This window comes from Protopterus annectens, chromosome 5.part1 (genome assembly GCF_019279795.1).
Source record: "Protopterus annectens isolate FY-2018-M chromosome 5.part1, PAN1.0, whole genome shotgun sequence".
Taxonomy (NCBI): Eukaryota; Metazoa; Chordata; order Ceratodontiformes; family Protopteridae; genus Protopterus; species Protopterus annectens.
The window spans coordinates 750467337-750488446 of NC_056736.1; the positions used below are offsets into that span (position 1 = coordinate 750467337).

The following is a 21110-nucleotide window of genomic DNA, read 5'->3' on the forward strand; positions in this document are numbered from 1 at the left end:
ACACACAGTCCCTTCTTCTGTCTCTTTCTTTCACACACACACACACACACACACACACACACACACACACACACACACACACACACACACACACACACACAGTCCCTTTTTCTGTCTCTTTCTTTCACACACACACACGCACACACACACACACACATACACACACACACACAGTCCCTTCTGTCTCTTTCTTTCTCTCTCTCACACACACACAGTCCCTCACACACACACAGTCCCTCACACACACACAGTCCCTTCTTCTGTCTCTTTCTTTCTCTCTCTCACACACACATACACACACACACACACACACACACACACACCACGCTTCCCCCAACATAAATTCAAGCACACACACACCATGCTTCCCCCAACATAAATTCAAGCACACACACACCATGCTTCCCCCAACATAAATTCAAGCACACACACACCATGCTTCCCCCAACATAAATTCAAGCACACACACACCATGCTTCCCCCAACACACACACACACCATGCTTCCCCAACATAAATTCAAGCACACACACACCATGCTTCCCCCAACACACACACGCACACCATGCTTCCCCCAACACACACACGCACACCATGCTTCCCCAACATAAATTCAAGCACACACACACCATGCTTCCCCCAACATAAATTCAAGCACACACACACCATGCTTCCCCCAACATAAATTCAAGCACACACACACCATGCTTCCCCCAACATAAATTCAAGCACACACACACCATGCTTCCCCCAACATAAATTCAAGCACACACACACCATGCTTCCCCCAACATAAATTCAAGCACGCACACACCATGCTTCCCCCAACATAAATTCAAGCACACACACACCATGCTTCCCCCAACATAAATTCAAGCACGCACACACCATGCTTCCCCCAACATAAATTCAAGCACATACACACCATGCTTCCCCCAACATAAATTCAAGCACACACACACCATGCTTCCCCCAACACACACACACACCATGCTTCCCCAACATAAATTCAAGCACACACAATAACTTCAAAACTTCAAGCACACACACCATTAAATTCAATGCTCCCCCCAACATAAATTCAAGCAGTCCCAAGCACACACAATAACTTCAAAACTTCAAGCACACACACCCCAACATAAATTCAAGCACACACAATAAATTCAAAACTTTAAACACACACACACCCCAACATAAATTCAAACAAACACAAGTGCATCATTAATCTGACACACTTACCTGTCCGTTCTCCATACACGCACGTACATCCAAAGACCCGCATAATCCACTGCCCATGAGATCCAAACCCCTTCCCGACCCATGACTCCAAAGACCCGCGAGATCCAAACCCCTTCCGGATGAGAGACTGACTGCTGGTGTTGCAGTCCGGCCTCGATGCATTTTCCCAGCGAGTCTATGCAGTTTAGAACTGCACAGACCATTCCTCATGTTTCCCTATGAGGACTGCCGGACTGCCTGGAGCATGTGCATAGACTTGCAGTAGTCTGGACTACTGCGCATGCATGAAGTCCGCGAAATTTTAAAAACTTTTTTTTTTCTTTTTTTATTTATTTGTTTTTAATCCTTTTTGAGGGGGCTGCAGTCCAGCAGTCCAATAGCACAGGCCGCCCCTGCTACCTCCTGCTTTTGACCCTCTGCAGTTTCTGTACAGAGCTAACCAATCCATGGCTGATGCCATAACAGTAGCAACACACATCTCCCTTGAGCATTAAGAGGGCAAAGACAACTATGTGAGGATGCTGTTCATAGACTTCAGGTCTGCATTTAATACTGTGGTACCAATGCAGCTGATATAAAAAATGGCACATTTAGGAATCAGTAAACATCTCTGCAACTGGATCCTGGACTTCATGATTGAGAGACCACAGAGGGTTTGTTCTGGTAAGAACACATCAAAGTGCATCACGATTAACAGTAGGGTTCCACAGCGATGTGTTCTCAGCCCTCTGTTATTCACCATCCTGACCCAGGACTACTGTGCTAAGCACAAGTCCAACCACATCATCAAGTTGGCTGATGACACCAAAGTAGTGGGGTTCATCACAAAGGAGGATGAATGGACATACAGAGAGGAAGTGGCATCTCTGATCAGTTGGTGTGAGGGGAACAACCTTGACTGACCTGAATGTAAGCAAGAACAAAGAGATTATCATCGACTTCAGGGAAAATGAGAACAAACCACCCAGTGTTCAGGATCAATGGTGAGTGTGTGCAGAGGGTTAAGAGTACGAAATTCCTGAGTGTACACATATCAAAGGTTCTCTTTTGGTTGGGAAACACCAGTCAACTGGTCATGAAAGTGCACTAATGCCTCCACTTTTTAACAGATTACATCCGAGTGATGCGTCCAGGTGTATCTGCAGTTAACTCCTAGTGACACCTCTAGGCATCAAATATTGTTTGTTCACATTTGTATCAATAATTCCAAAACCATGCTATGCACAAGGCTTTAAAATATTTAATCTTAAAGCTTACATAGTGAAAAACTCAACTGCATTAATATCCGACCTCTGTCTAGTGCAGTTAGATATTGACTGTTGATTTTATGATGTTATTTTATATATATATAACTGTCATGTTTTTCTAAATATCTCAACACCCAAGTGACACAGACAGAACTCCTTAGCCACGAATGAAATCTCCCAGCTAGATGAATAAAATGCTGCTGACAGTATGTGTGTCACTTGAGTGACTGCTGAGATATTGTAAGTTAACAAAATATTACAACTGTAATAGTTGTGTTTACTGTGACTTATAAAATTATGTTTAAAATCTAGAACCTAAAGAATACTACCACTACAAAAATAGCTTGTGCTGGAGGTTTTGTCATTTATACTTCTTTCATAATCCCTATGGTTCCAGAGATATGAATGAACATTTGTTTGAAATGTGAGGACATAACCAGATTCTGTCAAAAGGCTTAGACTCTGCACATTGGAAGTCACTGTGCAAACGTCCTGAGCTCCACTGGGGTGACTGAGAAGATTTAAAAAAGCTGAGCTTCCTCCTCATATTCTCCCCACCTTCTATAGAGGTGCAATAGAGAGCATCCTCACCTGCAGCTTCACAGTGTAGAGAGCATCCTCACCTGCAGCTTCACAGTGTATAGAGCATCCTTACCTGCAACTTCACAGTGTATAGAGCATCCTCACCTGCAACTTCACAGTGTATAGAGCATCCTCACCTGCAACTTCACAGTGTATAGAGCATCCTCACCTGCAACTTCACAGTGTATAGAGCATCCTCACCTGCAACTTCACAGTGTATAGAGCATCCTCACCTGCAACTTCACAGTGTATAGAGCATCCTCACCTGCAACTTCACTGTGTAGAGAGCATCCTCACCTGCAACTTCACAGTGTATAGAGCATCCTCACCTGTAACTTCACAGTGTATAGAGCATCCTCACCTGCAACTTCACAGTGTATAGAGCATCCTCACCTGCAACTTCACAGTGTATAGAGCATCCTCACCTGCAGCTTCACAGTGTATAGAGCATCCTCACCTGCAGCTTCACAGTGTATAGAGCATCCTCACCTGCAGCTTCACAGTGTATAGAGCATCCTCACCTGCAACTTCACAGTGTATAGAGCATCCTCACCTGCAACTTCACCGTGTGGTTTGGAAGCTGCACAGTGACAGAAATGAAGGTGCTACAAAGAGTGGTGAGGGATGCAGAGAAGGCAACAGGTTCCAGTCTTCCATCAATACATCTTTATTCTACAAGAAGCATCCAAAAGCCAACAAAATAACACAGGACAACATGCATCCTGCTCATGGACTGTTTAAGCATCTGGCATCAGGCAGGAGAAATCGCAGCATCCGCTGCAGGACTACAAGATTCAGTAACAGTTTGTACCCTACAGTGATTAGACCTCTCAACTCGGGCACTAGTCCCAGGGGTCTGGGCACATAAGTCATTTTTATTTATTTGTGCAATATATACTTATATATATTCCAAGTAAGTGCAATATTTATTTATTATATCCATAGTCGGTATTATTTAACTCACTCAAGTGCAATATCAGACAAATAACTTAAGCATTTCAATCTATAGTGTGTTTTGTATTACTTTAAATAGGGTAGTTAATTTAACTCAGCGGAGGGTATTCTTTCCGTATATGAGGGTTGGTAAATGTCTCTACTGTTTCTTGATTGTATTGGTAGTAGCATTGTATTTGTTAGTTATGGTTCTTTCATTTGTAATTTCAATAATTGAGCTGATGCACAACATTTCATTTAGGCTGCATGCGTGTAGTTCTAAATAAGAATAAAGCTGACTTTGACTTTGAAAAGGGTTAGTTAGGCTTCTCAGTCATACAGACTAGTCATCTGACTAAACTTGTGCAAACTGATGGGGAAACACAGAATGAGCCCATTATGAAACAAATATTGCTGAATGTGTTTATAGCAACACATGTAACAACTAGAGTGTATTAATTTGGGTTTTGAAACAATATGTTTACAAGAAAACCAAGACAGTGAGTTTCCCATGTAGGAATAATATTTTGGATTCATTATTCATTAATGTAGTAAAGATAATATTAGATATTAAACTACTGACACCATTTTGAAACTGCAACCACACTACATTTGCAAATAATTCTTAAAAGAGATAATTTTACACTTAAACCTAAGAGAACACATAAGTGTTCAACAGCAGATATAGAGCTAGTTAAACAAAACTGTCACAAGCATGTGAAATGATGTTGTCTTGCAAATCATGTTCATTACAACTTCGATCATCTCATGACAAAATCCTCCAGGGTGTAAGTCACTAAACCAGGTACATAAAGGTCAAGTTAACCCCTAGTAGCAGAACTCTTATTCATTGTAGCTCAAAAAAATGAGGACTGTTCTTCATCCAAACAAATGTCCAACTTAAGAGGGAAAGGCTACGGTGCTCACTCAGACAAGCATACTGCACTGAGGACAGCAATGTTCTGGTGCTCCCCATCACCCAAACAAATGTCCAACTTAAGTGGGAAAGGCTCCGGTACTCACTCAAACAAGCATACTGCACTGAGGACAGCAATGTTCTGGTGCTCCCCATCACCCAAACAAATGTCCAACGTAAGAGGGAAAGGCTACGGTGCTCACTCAAACAAGCATACTGCACTGAGGACAGCAATGTTCTGGTACTCCCCATCACCCAAACAAATGTCCGACTTAAGAGGGAAAGGCTACGGTACTCACTGAAACAAGCATACTGCACTGAGGACAGCAATGTTCTGGTGCTCCCCATCACCCAAACAAATGTCCAACGTAAGAGGGAAAGGCTACGGTGCTCACTCAAACAAGCATACTGCACTGAGGACAGCAATGTTCTGGTGCTCCCCATCACCCAAACAAATGTCCGACTTAAGAGGGAAAGGCTACAGTACTCACTCAAACAAGCATACTGCACTGAGGACAGCAATGTTCTGGTTCTCCCCATCACCCAAACAAATGTCCAACTTAAGAGGGAAAGGCTACGGTGCTCACTCAGACAAGCATACTGCACTGAGGACAGCAATGTTCTGGTACTCCCCATCACCTAAACAAATGCCCAGCACTAAAGACAGGAATGTTCTGGTACTCCCCATCACCCAAACAAATGTCCAACGTAAGAGGGAAAGGCTATGGTAGTCACTCAAACAAGCATACTGCACTGAGGACAGCAATGTTCTGGTGCTCCCCATCACCCAAACAAATGTCCGACTTAAGAGGGAAAGGCTACGGTGCTCACTCAAACAAGCATACTGCACTGAGGACAGCAATGTTCTGGTGCTCCCCATCACCCAAACAAATGTCCGACCTAAGAGGGAAAGGCTACGGGACTCACTCAAACAAGCATACTGCACTGAGGACAGCAATGTTCTGGTGCTCCCCATCACCCAAACAAATGTCCCACTTAAGAGGGAAAGGCTACGGTGCTCACTCAATCAAGCATACTGCACTGAGGACAGCAATGTTCTGGTGCTCCCCATCACCCAAACAAATGTCCAACGTAAGAGGGAAAGGCTACGGGACTCACTCAAACAAGCATACTGCACTGAGGACAGCAATGTTCTGGTGCTCCCCATCACCCAAACAAATGTCCCACTTAAGAGGGAAAGGCTACGGTGCTCACTCAATCAAGCATACTGCACTGAGGACAGCAATGTTCTGATATTCCCCATAACCCAAACAAATGTCCGACTTAAGAGGGAAAGGCTACGGTGCTCACTCAGACAAGCATACTGCACTGAAGACAGGAATGTTCTGGTACTCATAATCTATATCTCTTGGGTCTAACGACACTTATCCTGCCACGTCCATAAACCAATCAACATAATGAAGCAACATGTTCTTCATATGTATCTAAATGTTGCTAATCGCTCCCACAACATCTAAGAGAAATCATAAATCTTAGATTTCAGACTATGGTCCTGCTGCTCTGCTCCTGGTTAAACATTACTACAAATGTATCCATCTATCCACTACCTGTAGCTTCCTTTTGGTATTTTTGCATGATCTAAGATTATGGACTTTCATCAGAAGACCCCAGAGTTTGCCCACAATCTGCTACCTATTAGCAATGCCTGTCACATTTTATTGCACCAGTTTATTAACCTAATGAAATTCTAACATTGTCACTGACAATTAAACATAATTACTGGAATGTAATGTTGTTTAGGATCTATCTCTTCTGTTTGTATCTTGTATGTTGTTGTTAGCATTTGCTGTTTTGCCTTCTATTGTGTTGTATTGTATGACATGTAAGATTTTGTAACTGTGAAGCTTTTCTCCCCAGGCGTCCACTGAAAACAGGCCTTTCATGTCCCAGTGAATTTCCTGGTAAACAAATGCTAATAAATAAATAAAACAAAAGTGGAAATATAGTAGAGATCTGGTAGATTACAAAACAGGAAATGCTGTAAATTCCTAGTTTCCAGAACATTAAGCATTCATCGTACAATCAGGACATCCAGTGTTACACGATTCTGACAGCAGTCCAAGAAATGTATCAAGCAAGCTGCCCTCTTTCCATCCCTTTCAACTGAGATGGTCAGAAGCAGGGATTTTCAAACAGAAGAAGGAAATACTGCTTCCAGAAGTTCCACAAAAAGAGTCCCTACACCAACAACAGGAAGCGCAACAAGAAAACATGTCACTGGATGATTGTGAAAGTGTGTCAAATGGAACAACCAGAAACATGACAGAAATGTAATGGAACTGAATGAATTAGTACACATCAAACAACACTGAGTGCAGGGTCACGTCTAACATTTTAAAGGATGCTATAAAACACAGATCAAGTGCCTTCTGTGTTTAACTTTGTAAATACGTTATAGTGTTATGAAAAATAATCCTCTTATAACAAGGTTATACCTTAATCCCTTCACAGAGAGCAAATTTGGGGAAAAAATGTCGATAGAAGTAAAGCTATTTACTAGGGAGCTGAATCTGAAATTCTTCGTAGGCAGCATGCCATTTGTTTCAGCTGACCATACACCAAAGTGAACTTATTTGTTTAATCCACCTTTATATCACAGCATCATGGCTTTTGAATAAGCACGTGAAAAGGACATAAGGGACATTTTGGACTAATTAATTAAGCATAACTACTATAATATGACAAATGAAAAAAGAACTGCATTGTTTAAATTGAAAACCAGTAGAAATATAAGGATAACAGAAGCAGAGAAAGAAAGTGCTGTGGTTCTTATGGACACTGCAGATTATGTGTCAAATACAGAGACAATGTAAAGTGATGCAAACTGTGATGAAGAAATGCACTATATGATATTAATAGAAGGTACAATGTAATTGACAATGAAATGTTTGAGCTGTTTCATAGTAATAAATTAAGAAAAATTAAAAAAATTATCAAAGCAGCAAAACACATTTCTGAAATAAAAAAAAAAAAGCTTTATTACATCACAATCCTTCCACTTTGAACACAAGATTTGAAGGGATATTTTAGATCTACACAGTCAAGACTCGTACACATAACAGAAGAAGGCGGCTTTAACTCAAAATGGAAAGGGATGATGATGAAACAGGGTGAGTTCAAGAAATAGACAGAGTGGTATTTGGGATGCAGACCTTTAAATAGAGCAACCACCATACAGAATATTACATTCACAAACTGGCAGAAAGTGTCAGACAAAACTACGCTAACCCAAAAATACAGAAAGGAGAAGTTTCAATACGGATGATTGCAATTAAAGGATACAAGAAAATTGGCAAGAGGGTGCTAGAATTTATTGAAGGAAACCAGCAAAGGAACTTGGGAACAAACAGTTTGAGAGGGAAAGGTACTGGAGTGGGACCAGGACTGATATCGATATCTGCGTACAGGCAAAAAGAAATGGATGGGGAAACCTTAAGTGAAAGACCTGCTCTGGTGAGGTTTTTAATCAAATCTAGGACAGAAGCTGCTTTTAAAAAAGGGATAACTATAGGGCATATAAAATGTTTCAGGATAACTATGTGAATCAGTCAAAGTCAGAGAAGATTATGAACAGAGACTGGAAAAGTAGTTTACAAGACAACAATGGGAGGACATCTGTCTGGCTCCCAGATATGCAACACACTCCAGAAGGTTTAGCACATTTGCTTGGAAGTGCTTGCAAAGGCATACAGTCACTAATAATGTCATACATTTCAGTTTCAGAGTCTCCAATCTCACAACCCTTCAGAAAATGCATGCCAATACAAATCCTAAGTTTAAAGAATTATTTAAAATCTGTCACTATTTTTTTACCTTTGTCTCAACCCCACATTAAACTGTAAACTGAAAAACAAGTCACTAAATAACAGAGCAATACTTCAAAACATTACATTCTTAGAAGATGAATGTGAACATAAGTCCTGTTATTCTAGCAGCTCTCTATATTTATAAAAGCAGCATTTAAAAATTAAAATCTGTCCCTAGCTTGGTAAATAATGAATGATGGATGATGATTGAGCCTCACTCTCTCTTAGAGTAACCCACGCCAGCTCGCAGGAAAAGAAATGCACTAAAGCAAGAAGCCAGAGCCAGGTAAAGGAATGGCTGTGGACTCATGGTCTGTGACTACAGCTGGTCTCTTATCTGGTACCTGAGGCAGATGGATGAACAGTAGTACAAACTATGAACCAAGCCAGGCAGCAACTATGCAAGCCAAAACTTTTATTTTTTTAAACAAAGTTATTTTAGTGCACCCACAGAGAGCAATTTATCAAAACAAAATAAATAAATGAAAAACAAATTGCTTGACTTGCTGTGGCCCCTGTCACTGCCTTCAGTGCCCTGCCCTTCCACCTGCACAGCCAATCACAGGTCTTTGAGGCGGGGCCCACATATAATGATGTAAAGAGAATGGGAGGTCTGCTGGGGGGTTCTGACAACCATGTACAACCTCCTTGCCCTTACCTTCTGTTTTCCTTAAAGGGAAATAATATATACATACATTTTACATATATATATATATATATATATATATATATATATATATATATATATATACATTGTAAATACAATTATTTTAATTAATTCTTCAGCATGGAATGCACTCTAGACTAGGCAGCATCTGGGGCAATTGCCCCTCCTGCCTCACCCTTGCTACACTTCTGGTTAGAATAGAATGCTTAGGCATAATGTATTATGGGAACAATAGAGGCAAGCGCACACACACACACACACACACACGTGCACACATGAGCACACACACACACACGTGCACAAATGAGCACACACACACGCGCACACATGAGCACACACACACACACACACACACACACACACACACACACACATGTCCACACACACACACACACACACGCACAATCACACATGCATGTGCACACACACACACACACACACACACACACACACACACACACACACACAAAACATTGGAACAGAATGCTTGGCCATACCTTCAACAGACTCTGATTCATCTTCTAGAAAAGAAAGAAAAGACCAGAATTAAAATACAAACCACAACGACACTGTGTGTGTGTGTGTGTGTGTGTGTGTGTGTGTGTGTGTGTGTGTGTGTGTGTGTGTGTGTGTGTGTGCTTGCATACATGTGTGTGTGTCTGTGTGTGTGTGTGTGTGTGTGTGTGTGTGTGTGCATGCATGTGTGCATGTCTGTGTGTGCACGTGTGTGTGTGTGTGTGTGTGTGTGTGTGTGTGTGTGCGTATGTGCATGTGTGTGTATGCATATGTGCGTGCATGTGTGTGCGTGCATGTGTGTATGTGTGTGTGCGCGTGCGTGTGTGTGTGCGCGTGTGCGCACGCGCGTGTGTGTGAGCGTGTGTGCGTGCGCGCACGCGTGTGTGTGTGCGCGTGTGCGCACGCGCGTGTATGCATGCATATGTGCATGTGTGCGCTCGTGTCTGTATGTGCATGTGTGTGCGTGTGTGAGTCTGTATGTGTGTGTGTGTGTGTGTGTGTGAGAGAGACCGTGCATGTGTGCACGTGTGTGTGATCGTGCATGTGTGAACGTGCGCATGTGTGTGTGTGTATCTGTGCATGTTTGATACAGTGTGTGTGTGTGTGTGTGTGTGTGTGTGTGTGTGTGTGTGTGTGTGTGTGTGTGCATATTTGATACAGTGTGCGTGTGTGTGTGTGTGCTCAGAATGTGGTGCACTGAATTTTAGTTCAGGAAACACATGCGCGTGTGTGTGTGTGTGTGTGTGTGTGTGTGTGTGTGTGTGTGTGTGTGTGTGTCTGTGCATGTTTGATACAGTGAGTGAGTGTGTGTGTGTGTGTGTGTGTGTGTGTGTGTGTGTGTGTGCATGTTTGATACAGTGTGTGTGTGTGTGTGTGTGTGTGTGTGTGTGTGTGTGTGTGTGTGTGTGTGTGTGTGTGTGTGTGTGTGTGTGTGTGTGTGTTCAGAATGTAGTGCACTGAATTTTAGGTCAGAAACAGTATGTGAGTAACATACTAATTAACACAGTAAAACCGGCTTATACATTACAGCCTGCAGATTGATAAACATTCATGCAGAAATTATAATACATCAGAAAATGTTAACATACCTTTCAAAGGCTGTATCTGCATGTCTTCTGAAAGGACAGGAAAAGTGTGTTAAATCTTGATACACAGCCATTACACAGACACAATTTAAATTCATTCTGAAACAGAAGCTGCATAAATAATTAACCATACAGTACAGCTGTACTGATCTGATTCTGTGCATACAGGACGAGCCCTGGCAGTGACCCAGGCAACACAGTTTCAGTTAGAAGACCCAATCCCTAAGGAGCCGATTTGTGGGGTACAAATGAGCAGCATGTTACTGATTCACCTACCCCAGGGAATGTGTGGGGTCTTCTGGCAAGGCTGCAGCTGTAAAAAATGAAACTTGGGAAATAAAATCATGATCTTCTGACCAGAGTTACAGCTGTAAGTTCAGAGAAAGATGTCTCACATAAAGCATGTAACCATCTTCTCCCAACTTAACTCAGTGAGCAAGAAAATAAACTCGGGAGGTAAAATTGGACAGATACCTAGTGCTATAAACAAAGGATATATAATTATATAATCACAGCTATAATTACACAATGAAAAGCTTCAGTTTAATGACCTGTCTAAAGAAGCACAAAAACAGGGTGCTCTTACTTTATTTATTAACCACATTTCTGGCTTTTAAATTAGAGATGGAAATATGGGTGATTTTGATGTTTGTATTGTCTTTGGTGATTTAAGCCACTATTATCCTTCAACTATCATCTTTGCAGTTTTTTCAAATATTCAGCCATACATTGTTAATAGTACAAAATAACAACTACCTTTTTGTTATGAACTACAAAACTGTATTTGATGCATTACTGATCCTCTGCTTATGTCATTTCTGGTGAACTCATGGGGAAACAATAATTGGGCAGCCTTAAAATATGGCTTTGATACTAATCCATCTGTGTGGCAGTTTTGTAAGGCTTGGCAACAGTTCAACTGATTTGTACATACATATTTCCAAACACTAGTTTTCTTCAGCATGGTGTCTTCCTTTCTGAACTTTCATTTAAATGTATTAAAGATAACTCATTAACTGGGTCTATATTACGTGATCGAACAGTTAAATGTTCCTATGAATCTATGAACCTATGAACACGTAATGATAGACCAGTAAATGAACTGTCGGAATGTCAAACAGTTCAATGGAGAGCCCCCTACAGTGAGGGCAAGGAAGTTCTCCATTGTCTGCACTGTAGTGCGATCTCGGAGTTAGTATATTTAAGTAGTGGGGGGTGCAGGGGATCTTGCCCCCCTGCTTAGAGCATTTTAGTGGTTCGTTTGGGTGTTTTTTTTCTTTTTCTTTTAGTCATTCAACATTACAGTGTTTAGACATTTTGGTGTCAATGATTATGTATTCGAACATGTGAGTGGCTTGATTACGTGATATAAACGCCATTAACTATCATTATTGTCAATTAGTCAAATAAAAATAAACATATATATGCAGTAAATAAAGTTGCCACATTTACTCAGTTTGTAGGGACCTGTTTAGAAACTTTACAGGTGAGCTGTAGTGTCTTTATTGGCTTACTGGTCACAGCCTTGGAAGCATTTCAAGCATCACTAATGTAGTCTGTTAGCAGAACTTAGAACGTGGGACAGAAATGTACTATGAAACTGAAACACTTGTCTGCACACTTTGAAAGTATTCCATGGTATAAAATCTTTGGTCCCTGAGGACAAAAAGAGTTCTAAGTTATCCACAAGATTAAAATATTAAATTCTTAATGACACAATGTCACAACTTTTTTATTTGTCAAAAACATCTCTAATTTATTGATGCAGATGCTGAATGTTTTGAATTTTCTATTTATTCTCTTCATGAATTAACCTTAAATTTTTCAGTCGGTATTACATTGACCCTGGGTGTCCCTCAGGGCTGCGTCCTGATTCCTCTGCTGTTCACCTTGTTGATGTATGACTGCAAGGCCAAGCATGAATCCAACAAAATGAATATGCCACTTGCTGTGAAGTATTATCTACAGTAATTACTCAGACAAATTACTTCAGAGACTGGTACAGTTAGTCTGATCTCTTATGCTATTACTTCCTGAATGTGCAATAGTCAGGAGTGAGTCACCACTCCATACATGTGCAATATGAACATCAGAATACATCACACTACAGCTTCTGAAATGCAATATCTAAGCATCACAATGTGAAGTTATAGTCTTGAGATACCTACTAGTATAACACTTTCTAATGTCTTCCTGTCCAATTGTGGAAATTTATTGTGTTGTTAATATTTTAATTATTACTGTATGTGCATTAGTCTTACTGTCATTCAGACTATGTGGTCATTGTTATGTCTTGCACGGGGACCAAAGCAACGTAATTTCATTCAGCTTGCACTGCTGTGTATATCTGACTGACAGTAAAGTTTACTTTGACTTTGAAGTAATGAGTGCTTAGATCATGAATTTAATACCAATGAACTTACAGGAATTACACAAAAATTAATCCACTAAGAAGTTCAAACTAAAAGTAAATTAAGTCCTAAAGTTGATAATGCAACAATAAATGTTTTTACAAAATGATTTTAAGAGAACTATACTTGGAATTTCAGAAATGTACACAACGGAAAATACTTTCAACCTAACTAAACAAGAGCAGAAATTACAGAAAAACTTGGAAGACAATCAAGAGACGGTCATTAAAGTGCAATCAAAAGATCATCATTTAACAGGAAAATAAAAGTTATAATATAGTAACTCAGAGACGTACCTTAAGTTAGATACAAATCCAATATATATTACTCTGAAGCAATATAAAAAGGAGCTAGATTACAGTTTTTAACAAAAATTGTATTTTAGAGCAGAATACACCAAAGACACCATTTTATACAATCCCAAAGATACATGAAAACGCTAATTCCTTGGTACATCCATAATAACAGGTACACAGTTTTTGGAACCACTGGGAGAGGATTCAGACAGGTTATTATACCCCCAGAGTACTAATGTTAGATTCTTATATAAAGGACAGTAAAGATCTTAAAAATAAATTATGTGCTATAGAATGGAAACTGAAATATTTTTGGATGACGTGATATAAAAATGTATGGCAGCTTTACAGTTACATTTAGGAGACAATCCACAATGTTACTATATTAATTGGAAAGTACAAGTCACCTCACTCTGCTCAGCCAAGCAGGGCCTTGGGTTCCCACTGTGGACAAAAATGTGCTGCAGAGCTCATGTCTGATTCATCCCTTCCACTCAGAGCACATACCACACTGAACTTTACACTTACAAACTCATCCTTGACACCCTTACAAATCAACAACCTCAAAGTAAACAAAATGACTTTCTTCCCAGAAAACACTGACAAGAAACTAGTACATTTTATTTCATTTCATTTGTATTTATTTTCTGGGGTAGGAGCACTGCTTTCGAGGGATCTTTTTCACACTCATCCCAGGAGCTGTGTCTGGTTAGGTGATTAACTCAGAGTTAGACAGTTAGGCAATGTAACAGTATAACAGCTCCCAGCCCGGGAGCACTGTCTGGTTAAGTGGCTTACTCAGAGTTACACTGTTAGGTAATGTAACAGCTCAAAAACAAAACAGTGCAAGAAACTTTTCTGTGTGGAAGATTTGCAGTCCATATATTTCTAGTTAATCACTGTATATTAATCAGATCAGACAATAGTACTAGAAGAAGCGAATGTAAACTCATCTTAAGTCAAAACAAAACAAAACAAAACAAAAAGTAATAATAGAAAATATATAATTGTACAGCATTACTAAGTATTCGAAAGTAATCCAATCCTGGATTTTCGACTGGAAACAGACTGCCTGCCTTGCTTGGGTTACTTTCGAATACTTAGCAATGCTGTACAATTACATATTTTCTATTATTACTTTTTGGTTTGTTTTGTTTTGACTTAAGACGAGTTCACACTTGCTACTTCTACTACTATTGTCTGATCTGATTAATATACAGTGGTTAACTATAAATATTGTTTGTTTGTGTCTTTCTGCTTTTCCCGGTTAGGGATCACCACAGCAGAACTCCGGTCCGCTAATGATTGGTAGTTGATTTTTACATGCTGAGTTACCAGCGAAGGTACGCCCATCCACGCATGTCTCCACGCAGATGATGCTCTAGCTGAGAATTGAACCGGACAGCGTCTTACTGTGAGGCGACAATGCTATTGCAGCACCACCACTGCGGGATTAACTAGAAATATATGAACTGAAAATCTTCTAAACAGAAAAGTTTCTTACAGTGTTTTGTTTTTGGACCCACTACACTTTCGTGGGTTGTTTTGAGACTTCGGGGATACCACGAGATTACTTGCTTTTTGTAATGTAACAGCTCCCAGCCCTGGAGCACTGTCTGGTTAAGTGGCTTACTCAGAGTTACACAGTTAGGTAATGTAACAGTGTAACAGCTCCCAGCTCAGGCACTGTCCGGTTAAGTAACTTACACAGAGTTACACAGTTAGGTAATGTAACAATGTCACAACTCCCAGCCCAGGAGCACTGTCTGGTTAAGTGACTTAATAGAAGTTACACAGTTAGGTAATATAACAATGTAACAGCTTCCAGCCCGGGAGCTCTATCTGGTTATGTGACTTACTCAGGGTCACACAGTAAGGTAATGTAACAATGTTCCAGCTCCCATCCCAGGAGCACTGTCTGGTTAAATGACTTACTCAGAGTTACAATGTTAGGTAATGTAACAGTTCCCAGCCTGGGATCACAGACTGGTTAAGTGACATACTCAGAGTTACACTGTTAGGTAATGTAACAGTGTAACAGCTCCCAGCCCGGGAGCACTGTCTGGTTAAGTGACTTACTCAGAGTTAAACAGTTGGGTAATGTAACAGCTCCCAGCCCAGGAGCACTGTCTGGTTAAGTGACCTACTCAGAGTTACACTATTAGGTAATGTAACAATGTAACAGCTCCCACACTGGGAGCATTGTCTGGTTAAGAGACCTGCTCAGAGTTACACAGTTAGGTAATGTAACAATGTCACAGATCCCTTCCCAGGAGTACTGTCTGGTTAAGTGACTTACTCAGAGTTACACAGTTAGGTAATGTAACAGTGTAACAGCTCCCAGCCCAGGAGCACTGTCTGGTTAAGTGACTTACTCAGAGTTACACAGTTAGGTAATGTAACAGTGTAACAGCTCCTAGCCCAGGAGCACTGTCTGGTTAAATGACTTACACAGAGTTATACAGTTAGGTAATGAAACAATGTTACAGCTCACAGCTCGGGAGCACTGTCTAGTTAAGGGACTTACTCGGAGTTACACAGTTAGGTAATCTAACAATGTAACAGCTCCCAGTCCGGGAGCACTATCTGGTTATGTGACTTACTCAGATTTACAGAGTTGGGTAAAGTAACAGTGTAACAGCTCCCAGCCCGGGAGCACTGTCTGGTTAAGTGACTTACTCAGGGTCACACAGTTAGGTAATGTAACAGCTCCTAGCCCGGGAGCACTGTCTGGTTAAGTGACTTACTCACAGTCACACAGTTAGGTAATGTAACAATGTAACAGCTTTCAGCCTGGGAGCATTGTCTGGTTAAGTGACTTTCTCAGAGTCACACAGTTAGGTAATGTAACAATGTAACAGCTTTCAGCCTGGGAGCATTGTCTGGTTAAGTGACTTTCTCAGAGTCACACAGTTAGGTAATGTAACAATGTAACATCTCCCAGCCCAGGAGCACTGTCTGGTTAAGTGACTTACTCAGAGTCCCACAGTTAGGTAATGTAACAATGTAACAGCTCCCAGCCCAGGAGCACTGTCTGGTTAAGTGACTTGTTCAGAGTCAGACAGTTAGGTAATGTAACAATGTAACAGCTCCAAGCCCGGGAGTGATGCCTGGTTAAGTGACATGCTCAGAGTTACACACTTTGCAGTGGAGGCTGAGGGACATTTCAAAGCAGTCAGCACACCACCACTGATTTGTGGAGGTTAAGCCACAGATTGTATTGATCGACATGCTGCTCTTAAGAACCCCTGTTACATGTGACACCATATCCATAATGGCAAAAGGACACATTACCATGGAACCAATCAACAAAACCCTACTAATCACATCCCACATTACCGTAGAACCAATCAATGTCCAACTGTCTGAATTCACCATTTGTCCGGCACTGCTAATGATTGCAAGTCCCAGTCACTGGGCAGTATGTCCCAGTCACTGGGCAGTATAACTTTATATTGAGATTTTGTAAAACTGAAGATGACAAAACAGTTGACAACCATAATTTCCCTTTCTACATGTCTGTGTGATCTCGGAGGGAGGGTATTTATAAAGTAGAGGTAGCCTTGAAAAATGTGTAGGTGGCTTCTCCTTATTATTTTTAATTATTTTTTTGTTTTAGAGTTACTCAATAAGGGGATGTTTTGATATGTAGTGCTGCTTCCTGGAGATATAGTTGAGGGAGTTATCAGCGGCATGTGGTCACTTAATGGACCAGCTGTGACATAAAAGGGAAAGATAAGTAATGGCATGTGGTCAGGTAGTGGCCAAGCTGTGATACATGATGGAATGATAAATAATGGCATGTGGTCAGTTAGTGGCCCAGCTGTGATATGTGATGGAATGATAAATAATAGCATGTGGTCAGTCAGTGGCCCAGCTGTGATATGTGATGGAATGACAAATAATAGCATGTGGTCAGTTAGTTGCCCAGCTGTGATATGTGATGGAATGATAAATAATGGCATGTGGTCAGTTAGTGGCTCAGCTGTGATATATGATGGAATGATAAATAATAGCATGTGGTCAGTTAGTGGCCCAGCTGTGATATATGATGGAATGATAAATAATAGCATGTGGTCAGTCAGTGGCCCAGCTGTGATATGTGATGGAATGATAAATAATGGCATATGGTCAGTTAGTGGCCCAGCTGTGATATGTGATGGAATGATAAATAGCATGTGGTCAGTTAGTGACCCAGCTGTGGTATGCGATGGAATGATAAATAATGGCATGTGGTCAGTTGGTGGACCAGCTGTGATATGTGATGGAATGATAAATAATGGCATATGGTCAGTTAGTGGCCCAGCTGTGATATGTGATGGAATGATAAATAATGGCATGCGGTCAGTTAGTGGCCCAACTGTGATATGTGATGGAATGATAAATAATAGCATGTGGTCAGTCAGTGGCCCAGCTGTGATATGTGATGGAATGATAAATAATGGCATGTGGTCAGTTGGTGGACCAGCTGTGATATGTGATGGAATGATAAATAATAGCATGTGGTCAGTCAGTGGCCCAGCTGTGATATGTGATTGAATGATAAATAATGGCATGTGGTCAGTTAGTGGCTCAGCTGTGATATATGATGGAATGATAAATAATAGCATGTGGTCAGTTAGTGGCCCAGCTGTGATATATGATGGAATGATAAATAATAGCATGTGGTCAGTCAGTGGCCCAGCTGTGATATGTGATGGAATGATAAATAATGGCATATGGTCAGTTAGTGGCCCAGCTGTGATATGTGATGGAATGATACATAGCATGTGGTCAGTTAGTGACCCAGCTGTGGTATGTGATGGAATGATAAATAATGGCATGCGGTCAGTTAGTGGCCCAGCTGTGATATGTGATGGAATGATAAATAATGGCATATGGTTAGTTAGTGGCCCAGCTGTGATATGTGATGGAATGATAAATAATAGCTTGTGGTCAGTTAGTGGCCCAGCTGTGATATGTGATGGAATGATAAATAATGGCATATGGTCAGTTAGTGGTCCAGCTGTGATATGTGATGAAATGATAAATAATAGCATGTGGTCAGTTAGTGGCCCAGCTGTGATATGTGATGGAATGACAAGTAATGGCATGTGGTCAGTTAGTGGCCCTGCTGTGATATGTGATGGAATGATAAATAATAGCTTGTGGTCAGTTAGTGGCCCAGCTGTGATATGTGATGGAATGACAAGTAATGGCATGTGGTCAGTCAGTGGTCCAGCTGTGATATGTGATGGAATGATAAATAATAGCATGTGGTCAGTTAGTGGCCCAGCTGTGATATGTGATGGAATGACAAGTAATGGCATGTGGTCAGTTAGTGGACCAGCTGTGATATGTGATGGAATGAAACGGAATGGCATGTGATCAGTTAGTGGCCCAGCTGTGATATGTGATGGAATGATAAATAATGGCATATGGTCAGTTAGTGACCCAGCTGTGATATGTGATGGAATGATAAATAATGGCATGTGGTCAGTTGGTGGACCAGCTGTGATATGTGATGGAATGATAAATAATGGCATATGGTCAGTTAGTGGCCCAGATGTGATATGTGATGAAATGATAAATAATAGCATGTGGTCAGTTAGTGGCCCAGCTGTGATATATGATGGAATGATAAGTAATGGCATGTGGTCAGTTAGTGGCCCAGCTGTCATGTGTGATGGAATGATAAGTAATGGCATGTGGTCAGTGTGGATCAATATGTGTGTACACATTTAAGAAGCTTTATGGGGGCTTGCACAAGTGTATAAATACTGAGCATGTGCGAGCCTGACTGCCATTTTGTAGTAAGTTGTTGAGATGTAAGCATGTATGTATGTAAGGTCTGTCTGTTAATCAGTTTGTTTATATTTTGTACTGCTTCAATCCATCCTGATGTGTTTCTATGTAATAAAGCAAGTAAACAAAATACCCTGCCTGTTCATCTTTAATGGAAAACGAGACGAGCGACATGGTGTCAGAACGGGATCCATGGGAGGGAGAGGGTCCTGACCCAGAGACTCCCCAGACTCTGGAATAGATTGTCCATACATGTCAAGCAGAGTGCCTCTTTGGCCCTCTTCAAAAGGAACCTTGACGTTTGGATGGGAGAAAGGAAATTCACCCCGGGGATCACGTCAGTCACCCTGCTAGACAGGGGTCCAGGTAAGTAAATAGTGTGGGAAGAAATATCCAGGGAATTGTTATGGCTAGGCTTGTATAGGCCCTAGGGCTGATAGCCTAGTATCAACCTATGAACCTATGAAATCCAAAATCATGACTGAGGAGGCACGCAGTTAAAGGTGGAGGAATACTCAAGAGTGGATCATCCCCACTGCACGTGTAATTCACAAAATAAAAGATCAGAAATTAATTTCAGGTATCAAAGCTTATTTAAATGATTTCTTATTTGCAAAATATAAAATGAAGCATTCAGAATGGTCTAAATAAATTTCTAAGTAAACAAATGTATGAAACTATGACATATTGAAAAAATATTCAAATAACTATGGAAAATGTTTGAAATAAAGTCCAAATTGCATAAAACTGAATAAAATAAGATAAACAACCTCATTTGTTTTTTGAAGTAGCTTATAGCATGTACTTTCTTTGCATTAATAAAAGCTACTCAAGATATCTGAAGTATACAGAGTTTGCATGTTTGTGCAGTAACAGTGCAGTTATTTCACAAAATATAGCCATTTCAAAGCATATTCATAAATTACAGTATTTCAAAGAGTTTATTGTGCATTTGAATGTTATTACAAATACAGGTCATGTGCGCTTCTTATATAATTACAATGGCCCTTTTCAGTGTGTTTAAGCACACTTTGTTGGCATGGCAGATGAATTTTTAAAACCAGCTCCACCTGTATTTGATAATATTGCACAGAACTGGAGTGTCTTTGAGCAGGAGTACAACATTTTCATACAGGCTGCATTTTCTGATAGAGATGACCGTACAAAGGCATTTATTCTGCTTAATTTAGTTGGGTCAGAAGCCATAGAAAGAGAGCGTTCATTTGTGTATGCACCTGCTGTCTTTGCAGGGGAGGGGGACACCACCATATTGTTATACTAGCTAAATTAAGGGAAGACCCAGAGTGCTTAAAATGTAAATTTCGGGAAATGTGTTACCCCCAAACAAGTATTACAATGGAAAAACACTTTTTACACAGGAGATCAAAAGCCTGGGGAAATTTTTGCAGCATATATAACTGACCTGAGAAATAAAGCTAAAATGTGCAGATTTGGTGATTTAAGGGATGAGTTGATAAAGTACAGACTTGTGTGTGATATTAAAGATGATGCTGTGAGAATGACTTTGCTTTGAGACAGTGATTTAACTTTGAATAAGGCCATTGAGATGTGTCAGACATATGAGTCACAGAAAAGCACATGAATATT

At 40.6% G+C, this 21110-nt stretch overlaps 1 protein-coding gene across 1 annotated transcript in view; it reads right to left on the reverse strand.

The window, feature by feature from the left end:
- The window catches only part of LOC122803639 (NACHT, LRR and PYD domains-containing protein 1b allele 2-like), a 466610-nt gene that overhangs the window by 11708 nt on the left and 433792 nt on the right, over positions 1–21110 (reverse strand). The window contains exons 9-10 of the mRNA XM_044073390.1: positions 11015–11041; positions 9908–9931 (exon numbers count right to left, since the gene is read on the reverse strand). Coding sequence (XP_043929325.1) covers positions 9908–9931; positions 11015–11041 — 51 coding nt within the window. The remainder of the gene's footprint in view (positions 1–9907; positions 9932–11014; positions 11042–21110) is intronic.